The sequence below is a fragment of the Phycodurus eques genome, chromosome 2 (genome assembly GCF_024500275.1).
Source record: "Phycodurus eques isolate BA_2022a chromosome 2, UOR_Pequ_1.1, whole genome shotgun sequence".
In the NCBI taxonomy this organism is placed as follows: domain Eukaryota; kingdom Metazoa; phylum Chordata; class Actinopteri; order Syngnathiformes; family Syngnathidae; genus Phycodurus; species Phycodurus eques.
In genome coordinates, this window is record NC_084526.1 from 11,011,714 (window position 1) to 11,031,760 (window position 20,047).

General features: G+C 42.8%; 1 protein-coding gene across 1 annotated transcript; it reads right to left on the reverse strand.

Moving 5' to 3' along the window:
* Nucleotides 1–2,914: 2,914 nt before the first annotated feature.
* On the reverse strand, nucleotides 2,915–20,036 carry LOC133415402 (potassium channel subfamily K member 2-like). Its single transcript, XM_061701438.1, has 9 exons — nucleotides 19,786–20,036; nucleotides 18,195–18,301; nucleotides 17,992–18,104; nucleotides 16,762–16,852; nucleotides 14,769–14,886; nucleotides 13,411–13,571; nucleotides 9,047–9,233; nucleotides 8,832–8,971; nucleotides 2,915–4,269 (listed from the first exon to the last, which is right to left on the reverse strand). Coding segments are annotated over exons 1-9 (1,257 nt in total). The 5' UTR covers nucleotides 19,787–20,036; the 3' UTR covers nucleotides 2,915–3,930.
* Nucleotides 20,037–20,047: the final 11 nt, after the last annotated feature.

The following is a 20,047-nucleotide window of genomic DNA, read 5'->3' on the forward strand; positions in this document are numbered from 1 at the left end:
AAGTGGAGATCGAAAAGTATCTTGCGTGTAAAATTGAGAAGAATCGACTGAATTATCTTACATCTTAAACAAAATCACAGATCACCTGGACTAATAAAAACACAATATTTAAACTTTGCTGATATCAGTGTCAGGGATGACAGTACACATGACAACAGCTGAACTCGAGTATATTTTCTGCTCATGTAGCGTACAAAAAACAATATTTAAACTCTAAAAGACATTCATCTGGTTTTCATCAGTAGTAGAAATATACTAAAAACAAACAAAAATCTAAACATGCAATGTAGAAAAATTGTAGAATGCCATTGTAAAATGTAGAGAAAAAAAAATCATAAAATAGACAAAAAGCAGATTGGGCACATGTGGCAGAAAAACAAGAGCATTGGCATTGGTTTCATTTTTGCACTGCAAAAGAAGCAGGCTAGCAAAAAAAGAAATAATAATAATAATAATAATAATAAAGAGAAATGCAATAAGTCACCAACAAACATGTTATTAAACTGGGTTATTAAATAAACAATACTTTTTAAACTCTGCAAATAGTCTTAACCATTCATACAGCTTTAGTTTTCATTCCGATTCTTTTTTCTGACAGATGGATCAGTCTAAAGATGAAACATAAATACAACTATCACCTTTCACTTTTGGTCATGTGCCTAAGTGTGAGAGTACATTTTAGCACCATAGTCCATCATAACTCAACGTGTACTAAGGAGTATTAGGGCAAATACGTGTAAATACAGTATGGATACATATATGAATAAGAAAACACTTCAGGAATACAGTTATATTGTGTTAAAAAATTATAATCATGAAAATGAAAGTTCTAGTATTTTGTGGGGAAAAAAATGGAAATAAAGTTGTAGTTTCGCAAGAATAAAATTATTTTTTTGGGAAGAACAAAACATTTGTATATAAATAAAATCTGAATATCTAATATCTATTAGAATGAAACTCCCAACTGAATTAAAATTGTTGTGGTATTACGTGAAACATGTCACAACAACAACAAAAAGAAACACACATAATATGCTCATAATATTATGAGCATCAACATTCACACACCATTTTTCTGGTCAATTTCCAACTTTGAACATTTTCTGTTGGCCCCTAATACTCCTGTGCAGTTGTAAACAAAATCAATGATAATAATAAACATGTTGGTTTCTTATACATAGGAAGGCATTCCACAGGCATACTTGTGTACATGAGTAAAATGACTGCTTGTAGTGTAGCATTGCACAATGAGAATACTGTAGTACATTAAACTGTAAATCAGAGCTTTAATAATAATGCTAATAACGGGATGGACTGCATAGCCGCGCAAACTGTAGCATGTCGCTACGTGCTAATGCTGTAAAATCAAAGTGCATTTTAGACTGCAGGCGGAGGAGGCGGCCTCCTGTTTGTGTGTCTTTAAGCAGTAGTCGTACATGAGCTCAGAATGATTGAAGTCTGGTGTGGGGAGGTCCTCGAAGCAAGAAAACGACAAATTTTGAACATTTGTGGGTTCGATGTTTTTCGGGCTTTTCCTGACATTTTTACAATTGTACGTCGTCCGGATCTGAGGTTCCCCAGCCCCTGATTTAAGAGCTTATAATCAGAATTGATGCAAACACTGCATATTCGACACACATCATCCTCTTGTGACAAAGTAGGAGTGGAATCGTTAAAGGTCGATTAGAATCTAGTAAATTCCAACATTCGCAGGAAAATACATTCCATTTTCCATATTCACACACATGAAAAAGTACAATATGTCAGTCTGGAATCATGTACTGAAGAGTGATGGATGAACATAAACGTTTAGGAGTAGTTTGTGAACAGATAAATCATTAGTTATGTTAGTTTTTAATTAGTTTTAATGTTAAGATACAATTATTATTTTTTTTGATTTGATTTTTTTTTTTTTTTTTTTTTTTTTTTTTTAGCCAGAGCGCTGACCTAAATCCACCTGAGAATGTGTGGGCTTATGTTTAAAGAAGAGTGAGCTAACATAACAATATCAAATCAAGTTGTGCCATGTTAATTGTTTGAGCAGACCTTGGGAAACTTTTTTTTTTTTTTTTTTAACCCTGCATTGGGGTCCTTAGACCCAAAAAGTTTGAGAACCCTGTTCTAATCAAGCATACAACATTAGATGAAAAAAGATCTGAATAATATTGGCTGTTTTTTTCCATGAGGAAAAAAAAACAAACTCATGTTTTAACAGGCTTGTGTCCACCTTCCACATTCACTGTAATGAAGCTCTGATGAAGTGACTCAGAGGGGCAATAGAAAGATAACATGGCTAACTTTTTTTTGGTGATTCGCACTTAAAGGTCAACCTCTCAGGCTTGTGTGCTTGACATTTCGGCAAAATGAACGCCTTTAAGGCACCGTGACGCTTGAATTAAACCGCCCGTGCTGTTTTGATGAGTACCAGTCACAGGTTTGGCCATGGAAACAAAATTCAGAAGCGTTCCACCTTGTTATTCTCAACCGGCGAGCACATCCAAAGCTACGTCTTTATGATCAAGCTACATTATTATGGTGGCCTTACAGACGTTAGTGACAATAAAACCCATAGAAGAAGCATAAACAAAACTATCAAAAGTACTTTTTAGCTTATTGCAGTGTCCCCCCCAAAAACTCAACAATCTCCACATTATTCCAGGTATTTAACGTCATCTTTCCGTTTATAAATTAGCAGCAGCTGTTAACTATACAGTGGTTCTCAAACTGGAGTCCCCGGACCCCCGAGGACCCCCAAGCGTCCACAAAAGAATAGGTAGTAAACGATGCCTCATTATTTAGAAAGGTGCATACCTACACATGGGGGCCAGTGCGCCAATAAAACAAACCATTACCATTATCTTCAGGCCAATTAAAAACTGATTTAATTGTGACGTATCATCACGTAAATCGGATATCCCTGCATGAATAGTCTTTTTTTTTTATTTTGGGGGGAAAAAGGTGCATTACTACAGAAATCAAGTCAATTTTTCCTCAGTCAAAAGACACATTTTCCAGAATAAGTTATAGTCGAGGTTTCCATCATTTGCCGTGCACTTGCGGGCACACTAGTGGGGACACCCCCGCGGTCTTGCAGTATAGCTTCGGTTTCAAGAACCTTGCTGACACTATAGTGGAATAGCCACCTCTGGAAAATAGAGAATGCCCATCCTTCGTTTGCCAACAACTGGGCATAAGACCAGCAAACAGAAGGAACGTGAAGGGACCTCAGGCAGCCGAGAGGATTCAGAAAGGGATTGGGCCATGAAACTGCAAATAAGCGGGGGATTAAAAAGCGAACAAGCAGGGGTTTCTCTCAAGAATTTGCAAATGCCAAAACCAGAAATACGCGAGGGTCCAATGTATTCTGACTTTTTGGGTAAAATCCATCTTTATTCTATGGCTTTTTCTTTCAAAAATATGAATTTGTTATTGTAAAGATCACAACTTTTTTTCCCTACAAAAATAGGCCGCTTTTTCAATCTTATGGCATTTAGGGGTAGTCTACACATGCTAGTTGTTTAATTGGTGTTAGTAACAATACGATAATCATAATGTCATTTTAAAAAATATGTTTCTTATTGTAATATTCCAACTTTTTTTAGCCCCCCCAAATGCGCACCTTTTCAATCCTTCTGGCATTTAAGGGTACATGCGGTAGTTGTGTTTCATTGGCGTGTGGATTATAAGGGGGTCACAGGAGTCAAATAGTTTGAGAACTAAGGAACATGTTTGAATGAACTGTTCAAATACGGCAGTTAGAGGCAGATTTGCGAGTGCTTGGATATTGAGCAGATGCTCCCATTGTCGATTGACACCTCAGCTCCCAGAACTCGTCCAAAAAAACCTGGAATTCTGTACGGAGGACGACGACATCCGCCATCATTAGGAGAGCCGCGGTGTTTTCGAGCGGGACATAATACAAAGTGTCTTTCACTTAATGTGTTCGACGACGGCCATTTCGCCTCTTTCCAGGTCCAGACCGTTCATAAACAAGCCGCAGTTCCGGGTCAGCTGTGAGGTCAGCCCGGGTAGCCCCGCCTCCTTGTCGCTCTTCTCCCGCTCCTCGCTGTGATTGGCTGACACCGTCCTCCGGGGAAGCGCGAATTCGGGGGCGGGGCTGAAACCGAGCTCGGACGACAGTTTGCGTTTAATGGAAGCGGCCCGCTGGAACTTGTCGTAGATTTCGACGCTCACTCGTCGCCGTGTTTCCTTCAACTCAGCTGACACGTTGGCGGTCCACTCGGCTGCGTGGGCGCGAATCTCTCCCACCTGTGGAGAAGATAGCTGCCGTCAGAGGTTCAAAAAGGTCGCAAGGCTACGTTCACACTTATAGGCTACGTCCGTCCGTCCGTCCGTCCGTCCGTCCCCCCCCCCCCCCGTCCCTCCCCAATATTCCTTACTGTTTAGAACCTGGAGACCGCGGCCACCCAAGGACCTTATGAGTAGCCTGCAATCTCAGATTCAGGAGGAGCAGTGTGGTTTTCGTCCTGGCCGTGGAACCGTGGACCAGCTCTACACCCTCGGCAGGGTCCTCGAGGGTGCATGGGAGTTCGCCCAACCAGTCTACATGTGTTTTGTGGACTTGGAGAAGGCGTTCGACCGTGTCCCTCGGGTGCTTCAGGAGTATGGGGTACCGAACCCCCTGATACGGGCTGTTCGATCCCTGTACGACCGGAGTCAGAGTTTGGTCCGCGTTGCCGGCAGTAAGTCGGACTCGTTCCCGGTGAGGGTTGGACTCCGCCAAGGCTGCACTTTGTCGCCGACTCTGTTCATAACTTTTATGGACAGAATTTCCAGGCGCAGCCGAGGCGTAGAGGGGGTCCGGTTTGGTGGCCTCAGTATTGCATCTCTGCTTTTTGCTGATGATGTGGTTCTGTTGGCTTCATCAAGCCGTGAGCTCCAACTCTCACTGGAGCAGTTCGCAGCCGAGTGTGAAGCGGCTGGGATGAGAATCAGCACCTCCAAATCTGAGACCATGGTCCTCAGTCGGAAAAGGGTGGCGTGCCCTCTCCAGGTCGGGGTTGGGATCCTGCCCCAAGTGGAGGAGTTCAAGTATCTTGGGGTCTTGTTCACGAGTGAGGGAAGAATGGAACGGGAGATCGACAGACGGATCGGTGCAGCGTCTGCAGTGATGCGGACTTTGTATCGGTCCGTTGTGGTAAAGAAGGAGCTAAGCCGAAAGGCGAAGCTCTCAATTTACCGGTCGATCTACGTTCCTACCCTCACCGATGGTCACGAGCTGTGGGTCGTGACCGAAAGAACGCGAACCCGGATACAAGCGGCCGAAATGAGTTTCCTCCGCAGGGTGTCCGGGCTCTCCCTTAGAGAGAGGGTGAGAAGCTCGGTCATCCGGCAGGATCTCAGAGTAGAGCCGCTGCTCCTCCGCATCGAGAGGAGCCAGATGAGGTGGCTCGGGCATCTGATTCGGATGCCTCCCGGACGCCTCCCCGGTGAGGTGTTCCGGGCACGTCCCACCGGGAGGAGACCCCGGGGACGACCCAGGACACGCTGGAGAGACTACGTCTCTCGGCTGGCCTGGGAACGCCGCGGGATCCCCCCGGAAGAGCTGGATGAAGTGGCTGGGGAGAGGGAAGTCTGGGCGTCGCTGCTAAAGCTACTGCCCCCGTGACCCGACCTCGGATAAGCGGTAGAAAATGGATGGATGGATGTTTAGAAAGTAACTCCGTAACTTAAATGTGTTTTAATAAAAAAAAATAAAAAAAAAACGTTAGCTAGCTTTGAAATACATGTTGAAGCTGCAGGGGGCGCTATAAACTCTAATTGCGAGGCCAGTTTAGCCAATCAGAAGCCTGAAAAAATACAATATACATTATATAAAGATTCTCGTGAATGCTTTAATAAATCCAGCACGGCGGGCGGCGCCCGTGTGCGCCAGGGGTGGGTTAAACCGGTGTTGGTCATTTCGTATACCGGCGCCGCCCGGCGGATCCGAAAGCGGGCGGGCCGTGCCACTATTGGTGTGTTTGCAGCCAACTTAAATCACCGCCAATCAAAGCGGCTTCTCTCATTCCCTTTAAATGTGCTGCAATCAACCGAAGGTCTCGATGGAGACATCTCTATGCAGAAGCGGACGATGTATAATCGCAGCGATCCGTGCGTGAGTGGAGCGTTGTCACTGCTCGTGGCCGGTGTGACAGCAGACAATGTGAGCGGGTACCCATATTAAATGCAGAATGAGCGGGTGATAACTGCTGGCAACTTAAATATGTACGCGCAATCAGTATCTTTCTCTCTGTGCCCCGATCAAATTCACCAAAATCGTGTGAGACAAGTGGACTACCTTTCGCCAGGTTTTAGGCGTGGTCCGAGCAGGCATAAATTTAGACGGACTTTCGGCCACCAAATTGTCACTGCACCAGGCGCATGCCCAAGGACACACCCTCGGTGCGCCGGAACGCCCAGCTTGGCGTCTGCTAAATTGCAAATCAGGATACGCCAGCATTTGCGCTCCACCGCAGATGTGCTGTCTACGAAAATAGATCCCGAAAACTTGGCGTGTCAATCAATCCCAGCTGACTTTGGGCAAGAAACATGGTACATGCCGGATCGAAGAGCTTTTTTTTAAATATACTTTTAATACACTATGTATTTTATTTTCGCTAAATAACTTCAGTTCTGGCGGCACGGTGGACGACTGGTTCGCACAGCTGCCTCGCATTACGGGGATCAAATCCCGGCCCCGCCTGTGCGGAGTTTGCATGTTCTCCCCCGTGCCTGCGTGGGTTTTCTCCTGGCACTCCGGTTTTCCTCCCGCATCCCAAAAACATGCATGGTAGGTAAATTGAAGACTCCAAATTGTGTGACTGTGAGTGCGAATGGTTGGTTGTTTGTATGTGCCCCGCGATTGGCTGGCGACCAGTTCTGGGTGTACCCCGCCTCTCGGCTCCAGCGCGCGCGCCCGCCCACACCCTAGTGAGTACGGAAGATGAATGAATGAATGAACTTCAGTTCTGCCAAACTACATCCACTGTAAATTGGGATTTATGGTGAAACAAGACAACTGTAATTAGTCCCTTAGCTGCCATTTTGACTCCTGTGAAAAAAGTCTCTCTCCTCTGGAGAAAAGCGTGCTTGTTTGCATAAATTGTGTTATATTTAGAGCACCAATGAGTCAAGATGCATGTCCTGGCGAGGCTATGGTCACGCTTTATGCAATCTCTCTCTGGAGAGACTCACACTAACAACCTGCGAGTGTGTTTGGTTTGCGTAAAGTCAATTGGATCAGAGAACAGTTTCGTCATTGAAACCAAGTTAAGAGGGTGACAAAAGCCTATGAGAGGGCATGGCACCGTGGTTGGAGATGAACAAGAGCTCATTTACTTGTCACTGCACTGAGACGACTGTGTATTATATAATACAGTACATTAAGGTTGGGCAAAGTATGGCCTGCGGGTGACATACCCACAGTGTGTTCTTCAAGCCATCCCACCCAGCATTTATATTCGGGGAGTCCTGTAACACGGCTGAAACTGTCGCGCCATGTGCGGGGTTCCCGTCACTCGTTTGCTGCCACTCAAAATTTGAACCTCTGGTGCACGGCGTCACAGCGTCACATGTAACAGCCAAACAAAAATGCACGTGAGCCTCCGCATAAGAAAAAAAAACAAAGAAAACATTTTCGGGTACTAAGCATTCGATCGATCGTCGCCAAAATATCCATGCACGCTCCGCCTCGTTTCCCCTTTGTGGCAATCCACTTCTTTGACAAATGCGCCACGCTTTTGTGGTTCAGTAAAAAAAACAATACAGTACAGCAACTATAGTATGTGCAGCCTCACAACCTGATCCAAGGCCGCATATTGGTCGCTCGATCGCTTGGTGCGCGGCAAAGAGTTGCCAACTATAGTTTGAGTGATGGTCCACTTCAGGCACGTTCAGCCGCGTTGCTCGCTGTGCGCTGGTCCTAATATTTGCGCAGTTTTTTTTTTTCTACAGTTCTTGAATGAAAATTTGGATTGATTCATTTGTATCTATCACATAATTAGTTCATTGATGTATTGTACGTTTGAGTACAATTAAATGGATTTAACTTAATTGATTATCAAATAACATAAATAACATGAAACGATGTTTCTATTTTCCTGATTTTGCTATCAAAATAGTATTTTAAGTATGAAGTAGCTTAGAAAAAGTATTTTCCGTTATTTGTTTTGAACGAAATCTACGAATGTCTTTTAACAATTGAAAAATCAAATGTGAGCACAAAACGTTTGTCTTGCTCTGCTGTATGAAATGGACAGTATATTATTTGATTAGTCGAATGATATCCAATACAAAATGAGCGTGCGAGGTTTTCATTCAGCAATAGCTTATTATTGTGGTTGCGGCCAGCATACAGCAACCCTGCATCGTACCAGTTTATTATATGATATATGAGCTATTTCTAATGTTTTGTTTTACTTGACTGGACCTAATGATAGCCATCGAAGTTAGTGCCAGTGGGCGTATATTTTCCATCCATCCATCGATTCTCATTAAGGTCGCAGGCGAGCTCGAGCCGATTTCAGTTGGCTTCTGTTGAGAGGCGGCGTACACCCCGAACCGGTCGCCAGCCAATCGCAGGGCACATACTGTACAGACAAGCATTCACGCCCACATTCCAACCGATAAGACGATTTAGAGACTTCAATGAACAGAACACGCCGAACATGTTTGAGGAAGCCGGAGTAAACCCACGCAAGCGTGGCGAGAAAACTTTGAATCCAGAACCTAAGAACTGCGAAGCAGATGTGCTAACCACTATCGCGCCGTACTGCATGTATATTATTATTTGTTGAATGTAATTTAACGGTAACTTAAAAGCAGCAAACCTCTTCTTTGGTCCTTCTAGAAATGACTCTTAACCAGTCTCCAATCATGCTGAGGATGGCGGCAAAGTAGGCCAGTCCCACCAGAATCCAGAACCACACAACGGGTTTGTAGTAGTCCAAGTACTCGATTTCTGAGCCTCCTGGAAGAGGTAGAGGTAGAAGCAAGTTACAAACGCCCTTTTTGGTATGCTTTCTTTGAACTAGTGTAGTCTTACCCGCAACAAAGTCCCCGAAGCCGATGGTGGTCAAAGTGATGACCACAAAGTAGAGCGACTCCAACGCCGACCAGCCCTCGATGTGTTGGAAGATGGCTGCTGGGAGCGCCACAAACAGCAAGCAGCCGAAGAGCACAAACAGCAGCGTAGATATGACCCGGATCTTGGTCTGACTGATGTTCCAGTGCTGCGCGGACCACGCACGGGGTGAGCACACGTTACAGAACACGGGACGCCTGCTTCTAATGCAGGGGTGGGAAAACTAGAAAGTGTGCACTCCACTCTGTTCTCCCGCTTACATTGTCCACGCTGAGAAACATGTGACCGTTGTCGATTTAAAAAGAATCAAGGCAACACAGATTTGATCGACTTGAATTTTCATTCAAAACTGTTCATTAAATTCAGTAAATTGAAACAAAACCATTCAATACAAAATAACAAAATCACTGGTGGAAATATGTAGGATTTACTAATAATAGAGCAAATGTTCAGTAAATCCAAATCAATTTTACAGCGAAAACTGACTCATATTTACTCGTTGAAAAAAAGTAATTTAGATGTACCAAATATCTGAGTGATATAATATAGATTTACTAAATACTGGTGGAATTCATCTAGATTTACTAATGATCGAGATATACATTGGTTTAACACCATTCCTTATTTTTTTCACTTTGTTCACTTTCCGGAAAAAAAAATAGACAGTAATTACATTTTAGAAGACGCAAATGACAAATCATTTAAACTTGATTAGTCCAACATAATAATGTACTCAACTGCACACAGGCATTTCTTTCATCTATAAATTACTGATGTTCATTTCCTAAATATGAATTTAGCCCAGTCACATTTGTAGAGTGCAAAGCCAAGAGTCTTGTAATATTTACATTAATTTAGCAATTGTATCTTAAATTTTGCAAATTAAAAGCAATAATCTGAAATAATTTATTTCATTATGTGAAATAATACAACAAAAATATTAGCAAAACAAACAATTTTACGTCAACAATTTTAAAACTGTCCTGAATAATTGGACAATTCATTAGGTTTTAAACAGAATCAAGTATGAATACTAAATCAATAATGGGCCTGAATTAATATTGAATGAAATGTTGAAAATGTTTCCTTTTTTAAAGATAATAGTGCTCAGTTTCTCTGAAAATGTTTGGAGAAGTATTCATTTAACAATATTGTAGTTCATTATTGTTGTTATGGTGTCATTTGCAGTCGTGTATAATTGCCCATCATACTGATGGGCGTTTCCAATCCTTTGGTGTCTTATTGAGCGGAGTCAAAAGATTAGAAACAGCTGTCAGTATGATGCGAACCACATTAATATTCATATTAAGTGTCAATTAAAATGAAGCTTTGGCATTGTTGTTGTTGTTCTAAGGAGCTATTCGATCCTATCACAGCGTTCAAGTGCTTAATATTGTGACTGCACACTGATTTGTGAATAAATGTCCATCAAACACACCCAGTTTTAGTTTCAATAACAAACTGCATATCCGCGCCTACTACAGTTCCAAACGCAGGAACGGACATGACACAATATTACATCACAAAGGACCCTCTTGGGAGCACTCGTGACTGTGGTCCAAAACAATCTGTCCTGAAAGCCATTATGCTTTTAGGTGGCTGACATAAAGAACTTTTGTCCTGGTCCGCAGCCGTCGTCATCATCATATTTCTCTCAGACTCCCTCTGGACCTCTTAATCATTCAGAACAAAACTGTTGGCTGAACAGCTGAGATTTGCAGTGGGGGGTAAGGGACCAGCCCAACTCTTGATTGATTCATTGATTAGGAGGTTTGTCCCAAGTACGGACAGGCATCTAAGAAATAGCCAGACTCATTTTTGGGGTCGGCGGAATTCAACTTTCAATGATCAGTTATTATTCAATGTTTACTTATGTCGGTGTGTCTTGCCCTTAAAATGCATACTCAATGACTGAGTGCATAAATATAACACAACCCCAAAAACTCTTGGAGCTCATCAACCTGCTGCTGGTTGGCGCACTCGGCCTTTCAACCCTGTAGCGTGGGTTCGTGCTTCGGGCTGCACCGCCGTCACAATGACGCATGCATTCCAAGATGCAACCCCAATTCCAATGAAGTTGGGACGTTGTGTTAAACATAAATACAAACAGAATCCAACGATTTGCAAATCATGTTCAACCTATATTTCATTGAATACACGACAAAGACAAGATGTTTCATGTTCAAACTGATCAACTTGATTGTTTTTAGCAAATAATCATTCACTTAGAATTTTATGGCTGCAAGACGTTCCAAAGAAGCTGGGACAGCTGGCAAAAAAAACGGAGAAAGTTGAGGAATGCTCATCAAACACCCGTTTGGAACATCCCGCAGGTGAACCGGCTCATTGGGAACAGGTGGGTGCCAGGATTGGAGCTTCCCTGAATTGCTCCGTCATTCACAGGCAAAGATGGGGCGAGGTTCACCTCTTTGTGAGAAAATAGGCGAACAGTTTAAGAACAATGTTCCTCAACGTACAATTGCAAGGAATTTGGGGATTTCATCATCTACGGTCCATAATATCATCAAAAGGTTCAGAGAATCCGGAGAAGTCACTGCATGTAAGCGGCGAGGCCGAAAACCAGCATTGAATGCCCGTGACCGTCGATCCCTCAGGCGGCGCCGCATCAAAAACCGACATCAACGTGTAAAGGATATCGCCACACGGGCTCAGGAACACTTCAGAAAACCAATGTCAGCAAATACATTTCGGCGCTACGTCCGTAAGTGCAACCAACTTGAAACTCTACTATGCAAAGCAAAAGCCATTCATCACCAACACCCGGAAACGCCGCCGGCTTCTCTGGGCCCGAGCTCATCGAAGATGGACTGATGCAAAGTGGAAAAGTGTTCTGTAGGTCCCACGAGTCCACAATTCAAATTGTTTTGGGAAAGAATGGGAAAGAATTCCACCTACAAAGCTTCAACAATTAGTGTCCGCTTGTTCCCAAACGTTTATTGAATGTTGTTCAAGGAAAAGGTGATGTAACGCAGTGGGAAACATGACCCTGTCCCTGTTGCAGCCATAACATTCTAAGTCAATGATTATTTGCTAAAAACAATAAAGTTGATCAGTTTGAACATTAAATATCTTGTCTTTGGAATGTATTCAATGAAATATAGGTTGAACATGATTTGCAAATCATTGAATATATGAAACATAACCACTCATGCTTACATGTTTAAAGTGCCTTTCAAGAGCAGCTTATTAAGAAAGTGAGGAGGAATATGTTCTAGGCATGTTCAAAATGTTATGCCTTAGCACTCATTTCTTCTTTTTGGGAAAGTGCAGCATCAATAGTTTGCCTTGTTTGGGGGAAATGAATGATTCAGAACAAAGCAACTGTAACAGCTATAAAGTCTGAATTCTGCAATACATTTTTTTACGACGCAAAAGATGAGAGTAAATTGCCGTTAATGTCATGTCATTTAAAGGAAAAATACGATATTGGGATTCGGCATAGAATATATCATTGTCACATTTAGTCCATATCGCACTGTACTAAAGTATGCAGAAACATATGAAATATCTCTTATATTTGTGAATTTTATTCAGAAAATTTGGGGAAGTGATAGCTGATTCCCTGAATGAGCTGAATATTTCGAAATGGGAATAGGTAAATGTGCAAGATAGCTCTTGCATTTGTGAATTTGTATTGTGAAAATGTTGGAATTTGGAAAAAGTGATAAGTAGTCCCCGAGATGTTCTGAGTGGGCTGAATATTTGGACGTTGGACTGGTTCAGAAATGTGGAAGGAGGCGAATATTTCAAATGTAAAGTGTGGCGTGTTGGGAATTTTGGGAACGTGGAAAATGTGTGCTGAACGAGCTGAGCAGTTTGAATTTGGGATGGGAAAGATGGGAAACTTTTTGCTCGATGCTCTCATTCCCTTGATTTGTGTGTGTGTGCGCGCAAAATGCAGAATTCCGGGAAGACTATGGCACAAGTTTAAAAGGGAAAAGTAATTCCTCACGTGTCCTGAATTTTTGCGAAACATTTGAAGTGGTCTGAAGCAGCAGACAAATGTAGAAGCGTGCCAGTAAAGTGCCGCGTATTATCATCAAAACAACCTTTTTGGGGTTTGTTTTGGGGGGGGGGGGGGGGGGGGGTGCAGACCGAAATGCCGCATGTGTGAACGCTCTTCAGCATTGACACAAATATCAGGCAGGTTGCCTGTCTTGTAACTAAAAGGTCTTATCGTGACAGGATTGCTGTCCCGAGTGCTTTTGTGTCAATTATTAAACACACCTTTTACACGTGTTGGACTGTATGCGTATGCGTGCGTGTGTGTGTGTGCGTGCGTGCGTGTGTTCACCTGCACTCACCACAAACATCTTCTCCACTCTGGCGATGATTTTCCCAAAGATGGTGCCCAGCTGGTCGCCCACGCCGGCCAGGAGGAAGCCGAACAGAGGGATGCCCAGCAGAGCGTAGACGATGCAGAAGATTCTCCCGCCTTCCGTGTGAGGGGAGATGTTGCCGAAACCTGCGCCCGAGACGGGAGAACGCGCTCAGCGACGTATTCGCCTGTTACCTGCGCTACTTGACTTTTTTGACTTTTTACTTTTTGGGAGACGGACTTCTCTGAAGCGCTCTGAACGTTCCCACAGCGGCTGGCATGTTGTTCTTTTTTTGAAACGGCGTTTCAACATTTAGTCAGTGTCCTTGATATCCAGCTTCAGGTCCATGTACTAGTAAGCGCTTTGTCCTCACTAATAAGGCAATTCAGTGCACTAGTAGAAAGACTGTGTCGTACTAGGAATCTTCCCCCCCCCCCCCCCGCCGTTGTGTGACATTTCTGCACACTAGCAGGACAACTTTGGAATCATAGTAGGACAATTAAAAACTGATATCTGTGCATTACTCGTACGTTGTTAATGAAGTAGTGGGATTTTATAATGTCACTTCGCCCTTCTGGTAGCACCAAAATGCCCAGTAGTAGTTTTACCTCACTAGTAGATGTAGTCCTCTTAGTATGCCAGCGTTATCCGACTCGTCAGGCCAAAGAGTGTACTAGTCCTTGGGCCTTAAGATGGATATCAAGGATATTGAATAAAGTGCTTTATTGAAAGTCATTTGAGCATTCATCGATCCACTAGTATGCCAAATTTGACCTGATTGCTCAAACTGCTCGTAGGCCAGAATGGTCCATGTACTAGTATGGCCCAGGCAGACTTGATGGCTGTATGCTGATGCGTTTAAATGACCTCTAACAACAAAAGCAGAGGAACAGACTCAATAATGGAGCAACGTGCACAATAGAAGCAAACATTGCTTGTACTTGTAATGTCGTAATTGCATTGAAATTGGCTGCCGCAAACAAATTCTCCAAAAAACAAACAAAACGAGTCAAAGAATGGGAGTAAAAGAATGTAGCACACACACACGCACACACACGCACAGCACAGTTCAATACTTTTAACTGCTATCAAGATAGATGGCAATCTGTGTACAGTATTACTCGTAATGCATTTTAAGCAGTAAAGACAAAAACAAACATGGATAGATAATATTTGCGAGCGTGTTATGCAAGAAGATTTAATACTGCGAGACGTCGAGGATGTTAGTTTTGTCATCGATCCGACATCTGCTTCCTGCAAGTAATCAAACTAGTGCACAGTGGCGCTCTCATGACCATATGTTGACCACACAGTTACTCTTTGCGCGTGTGCTTGTGTCCTACCAATGGTTGTGATGACAGTGCCGGCAAAAAAGAAGGCGGAGCTGAGGTCCCACAGGCTGCTGGGATTGGTGAGCGTTCCCGCGGGGTTCACTCCCGAGCGAATGGCCGACACGACTTGCTGGAGCGAGAAGGAGAGGCAGAAAACACTTCACTGGGAACGCTACGGTGGAAAGGTAGATGTAAATAATATGAGAAAACAATGGACCTCCTCATTGGAAAAGTAAGGGCGTGAATAAAGTTGTACGATGTCAAATTCAAGCAAAACTTCGCAGGTGGAAACGCCGTCAGGCATGATGTCACGCAATACTTAAGGTCAACGAGCATCTAAGATTAAGGCCATTTTTTGCTTCTTCCTCAACTTTTTTTTTTTTTTTTTTTTTGACGCCACCGCAGAAATGTACCAGCGTTGACAAAAAAATGGAAATCAATCAAATGCGGTCATAACAATAGAACTGGAAAGTGGACTTATTATGACGCAGGAAGGCGGTCGTCTACTACGACATAACCACACCACATACTTATTGTTTTGAAATTGTATTGTACAGTGGTTAACTTCTTTTTACACTCGTGAGACAATCGAGAATGTGAAAACGCACGAAGATGACTCAGCTTAAGAAAGCCTCCCATGCCACTTCCTTAAAAACTACGCTTCTGTTACATCTCATATAAGTGTGAGTCATTTTTATTTTATTTTAGGTTTAGGTACAGTTTAACACACGGGAGGGATTCTGTTTATTTCTATCACGGTATTTCCAATGGGGAAAATTATTGGAAATAGAAAAAAGTGGAACATAATGTGTTCAACCTTAGGCGACTGAATTGGGCAATGATGGGGGGGGGGGGAACAAAAAAAACCAGTTGCTGACTCGCACCCGCACACCTGGCGATTGACCATCACGCCAATAACCAACTCGCTGCAATGGAAACAATGCGAACCCCGATGTTCTTATCAGGGAATACCGTTTGGAGATACCAACATGCCGCAAATGTCGAGCAAGCCAAGAATGCCCTTGCTGCTGTCGCTTTATTCTCATCATCCAAAGAGAGGAAACGAGGGAAGAAATAAAGGATAAGATGTGGATATTTGAGAAGCTCTTGGCAGGGATCTCACTCTTCATTGATTTTATTTTGCATCTATTATATTTCTTTGATGGATTTTCTGTTTTGTCGACAGAGACTCTCCACGCTTCGCTTTGTAGCCACAGCTACATATGAAATGACATTTATAGTGAAGCTCTATTGTCAAACAATATATGTATACTGTGTATGCCGTATTGGTACAGCTTAGCAGCAGCCGGCTAGACCTCACGTCACACCCAGGAAAGAGAACTTTTGCTGTGATACGACATCTCGTTTTTCATTGGCTGTTAGACCTGCGACGTTGCGACGCTGTTAATCTGTGGTTCAAATTTTCGAATCGCAGCCAAACTGCCGGCTGACGCTCGGGCCGCTCAGAAAACCCGTCGTCGAAACCCCGCACACTTCGTGACAGTTCAGCCAGTGTGCAGCAGGCCTGAAAGTAAACACACGGCTGCAGCGGCAACACACATGCACATACTGTCTTTACAGTGGAACCTTGAGTTACAAATTGAATTTGTTCCGTGACTCTGTTCTCAAACTGAAACGTTCACAAACTGAGGTAATGTTTCCCATTGAAATGAATGGAAATCCAATTAATCCGTTACAGCCGTTGCATGTTATTTTCACCTTATTTTGATCGTTGTGTAGTTTAAAAAAAACAAAAAACTGTGCAATATAGAAATAGGAGAAAACACAATTCCTGATGATGAAATAACAGTGGGTTTGCTGTGTCTTAGCCTTTTTGGGTACAGTGATTTTTACTGTTATGGTTACTGCTAGCCCAAAGAGCCTTTCGTCGCCTTGTTTAAACCAAAAATAGTATGTAACCGTAAAACCGTTCTGTGGTGCCGTCGAAACCGAGGTTCCACTGTACTGCAGATTGTGTACATCTACACAAATGTACATACTTTACCTTAACTAGATCCTCCAGCTGACTGTAGTTGACGCAGGAGTGTTTGGCCAGAAAATCCAACTTCTGATTGAAGATGGCCAAGCGTTGAGCACTGATGGAGAAAGACGTTTGCCACCACTGTTCACCTCATTCATTTGCATCGAAAAAAATCCAATTAAAAAAAAAAAAATCCAATCCAATTAAAATCCAATTATATTTAGCCATGTTTAGTTGCTGCAGGGACATGCGGTTTATTCTGCCCAACGTCCGACTCATGATGTACAAGGTGCCTGAGTTGAAATGTCAATATCTGAAACGACTTAAACTTTCAGGGATAGTTGTTTATGAAACAGCAGGGACGACTACAACTACACAGTGATTGAAAAGTAGCTCCCTATTTTAAAATACCGATCAATTATTTCTTCATTGTAATTTTTTTCTGTCTTTTTTCGGGGCGCTTTTGTCTTTAATCGTATGCGAATTTAAGAACTGATACAGCGTGGTATGACTTTGGACTAGATTGTAGTTCTTTTCATTTCATTCCATGAGTGCCAAAAGCTACCATCCTTCCATTTTCTGAACTGCTTACGACAATAAATACATAATTTAGGAGTATCTTTGAAGTAGGACTTGCTTTTCGGACATTTCAACAGTAGAAGCAAAAATAAAGTTGTCTGTCTGAGTCAAGATGATTTTGCGCTAGCTGGGAGCAAAAGTCATGTCAGTATTTGTTCATTTTCAATCGCCCCTTTTTCAGCAAAAGCCCAGCCCGTTTAGGGGAAAGGTTCCTGCGGCTCATGTGGGTTGGATTTCCACCTGCTGGGGGTCATTTATCCAAATGAGACTGATGAAGTATGGGGGAGTGGTAAAAGAAAGTGCTAGAATGAAGCGCTGCAGCTGTGTCCAACCAATCGGCGGTCGTCACCGCGGCTCGCCCCTCAGAAGTTCCGGGGCCTTCCAGAAAGAGCACAGTGGCAAGGAGGAACTAAATCGGACGCTCCGGGAACATTTTTAACCGAGCGCTTTTGAGTGGAAGTGCAGCGGATATTTCATAACACCAGGGTAAAGAGGAAAGTTCCTGAAAAAGTAAAATCGTGTCCAACTGTACTGCACTATACTGTTTGTTTATTTTATTTAGCTCTGGGAGTAGGCCAAAAGTTCAGTTTTACAGCACAGTAAAAAACCTATTGTTGAATTAAAATGAGTTATTCCAATTTTTTGGGGATACAGCTCCTACATTGTTGTTTTTACCTTTCGTGAGGCTGTTCCAGGGACCTGAAGACGGCCGCTCCCATCACCAGGTAGAGGACCACCAAAAGAAAGATGGCGGTCACCGTCTTCCTTTTCATCACCGTGGCAACCACCTGCAACACTTCAACTGGTCAGTCAGCCAACACGTGCGTTGGAAAGAAGGTTACGATTGAAAGCGCGTTGATTATTTAGCCGCTTCGCACCTCGCTCTCCTCTCGTGGGGTCAGCGTGACGGACTTGGTGGAGAAGGAGAGGCGGGGCTTGTTGTTGTGAGTGGCCGTTTTGGGGTCCAGTAAGTCTGGAGCTGCCACTGTCAGACGGGATGTGGGGGGGGAGGGGGGGGGGAAAGATTGCTTGGAATTGTGTTTGCCCACACTGTCTCACTTCACTCTCACTTGCTGCGGCCATTTAGTTGTTAATTTTAGAAGTCTTTATAAATAAATCACAAACAAGGTTTTGAAATGGCCTTTCAGTCCTAACACAAGCAAACATGAATGGCGCTCCTGCCTCTTGCAGCAAGATTAGAATAAGTGTACAGTATAGTGAAAGTGCATGCACATCAAAACACAATCATCTTTTAGAGGAGCTAAATGTACCAACAAAACTCACCAAGTACCAATGTCATGACCAACATTAAAATACAGCGGCATAGCAGACCCAGGTGTTCATCATATAGGATTTTATTCCTAAGCAGTATATTTAATATAATTGTAAGCCACTGCAACATGATGCGCAGTTGGAACATTAAAATGGTACCTAAATAAAGGAAGTTAAAAAACGACTTCAGGATTCAGTCAAATTATATTGCACGTACTTTAAATACAAATGACATGTAAATACACGCTTGAATACAAAGAATTCGTGAAAGCTCAATGCACATTTGTTGCACTGTACTTAAAAGTTGAATACAACTGAAGTGTGTTTAAAAAATGTACGTACTGGATTAAAAAACAGTGTAAGACAATGTAACATTATGTACATTTTGAACATTGAAGCCAATGATTTTTGTTTTCATGGACCGCTAGAGGGAGCCAGCGTACCACTAGCAGTTCGCATGCCACAATTTGAGACTACACCATCCATCAATTTCCAGTAACAGCTTTTTGTTGCCTTTTCACACACAGTCAACAATTAAAGTTAATAATTCATATGTACTGTTATTAGCAGGTCACATACCAAAACATGATGTTTTACTTAAATAAAAAAAACACACACACAATTGGTTGATTTCAAACAAGGCTTCAGTTTTGTCACTACGCAGCCTTAAAACAATTGGCCATCTTCACTACATAAATCCCTTTTCTGAAGTCCACCATAATTCAGTGGTGGAAAAAAAGAAAAAAAGAATGTCTGAGTGTAAGAAGATAGGCTGCCATCAAGTTGATGCTTTGAAAAGTACAAATGTTGTTGCACTAGTCTATATATATATATATATATATATATATATATATATATATATATTTTTTTTTTTTTTTTAAACAGACATTCATACACTGCACATTAGGCACACATGTGCAATCTAATGACACAAAATCCAAGAAATGTATTAAAAATGTAACATTTCATTACAAATGACTCTGTCAAAGAGGTATTATTTAATGATGTATTATTGCGATTAAAATGATACCAACACTACATGACACAGAGTTTTGTTTTTTGAATATATATATTTTTTAACTAATAGTGGTGATCGTAGGACGCTTACCCTTCTAATGGAAAATAAGAATTGATCCCGTCGTATCGAAAGTGAAGCCCGATGCAAAGAAGTTGTTCGAAAGTGGTGCCGGTACTCACTTCTGAATGAAGCCTATCCAATGCCCTCTGCTCTCCTCTTCTCCTCATCCGAGGCCCTCACTGCGTTTGGGGGAATCTTTCCTCCTCTCGGGCTCTCCTCCCTGTAATACTGAAGCGCCTCTTGTCCTCCTCCTCTCTTCTCCGCCTCTGAACACCTCTCCTCAGCTGAGGCCGAGGCAGCGGCAGAGTGGATGGAGGAGCTCCACGTGTGCCGCGCTAGTGTGTTGTTTTGCTCTCCGGCATGCACGCTGCTTCACTGTGC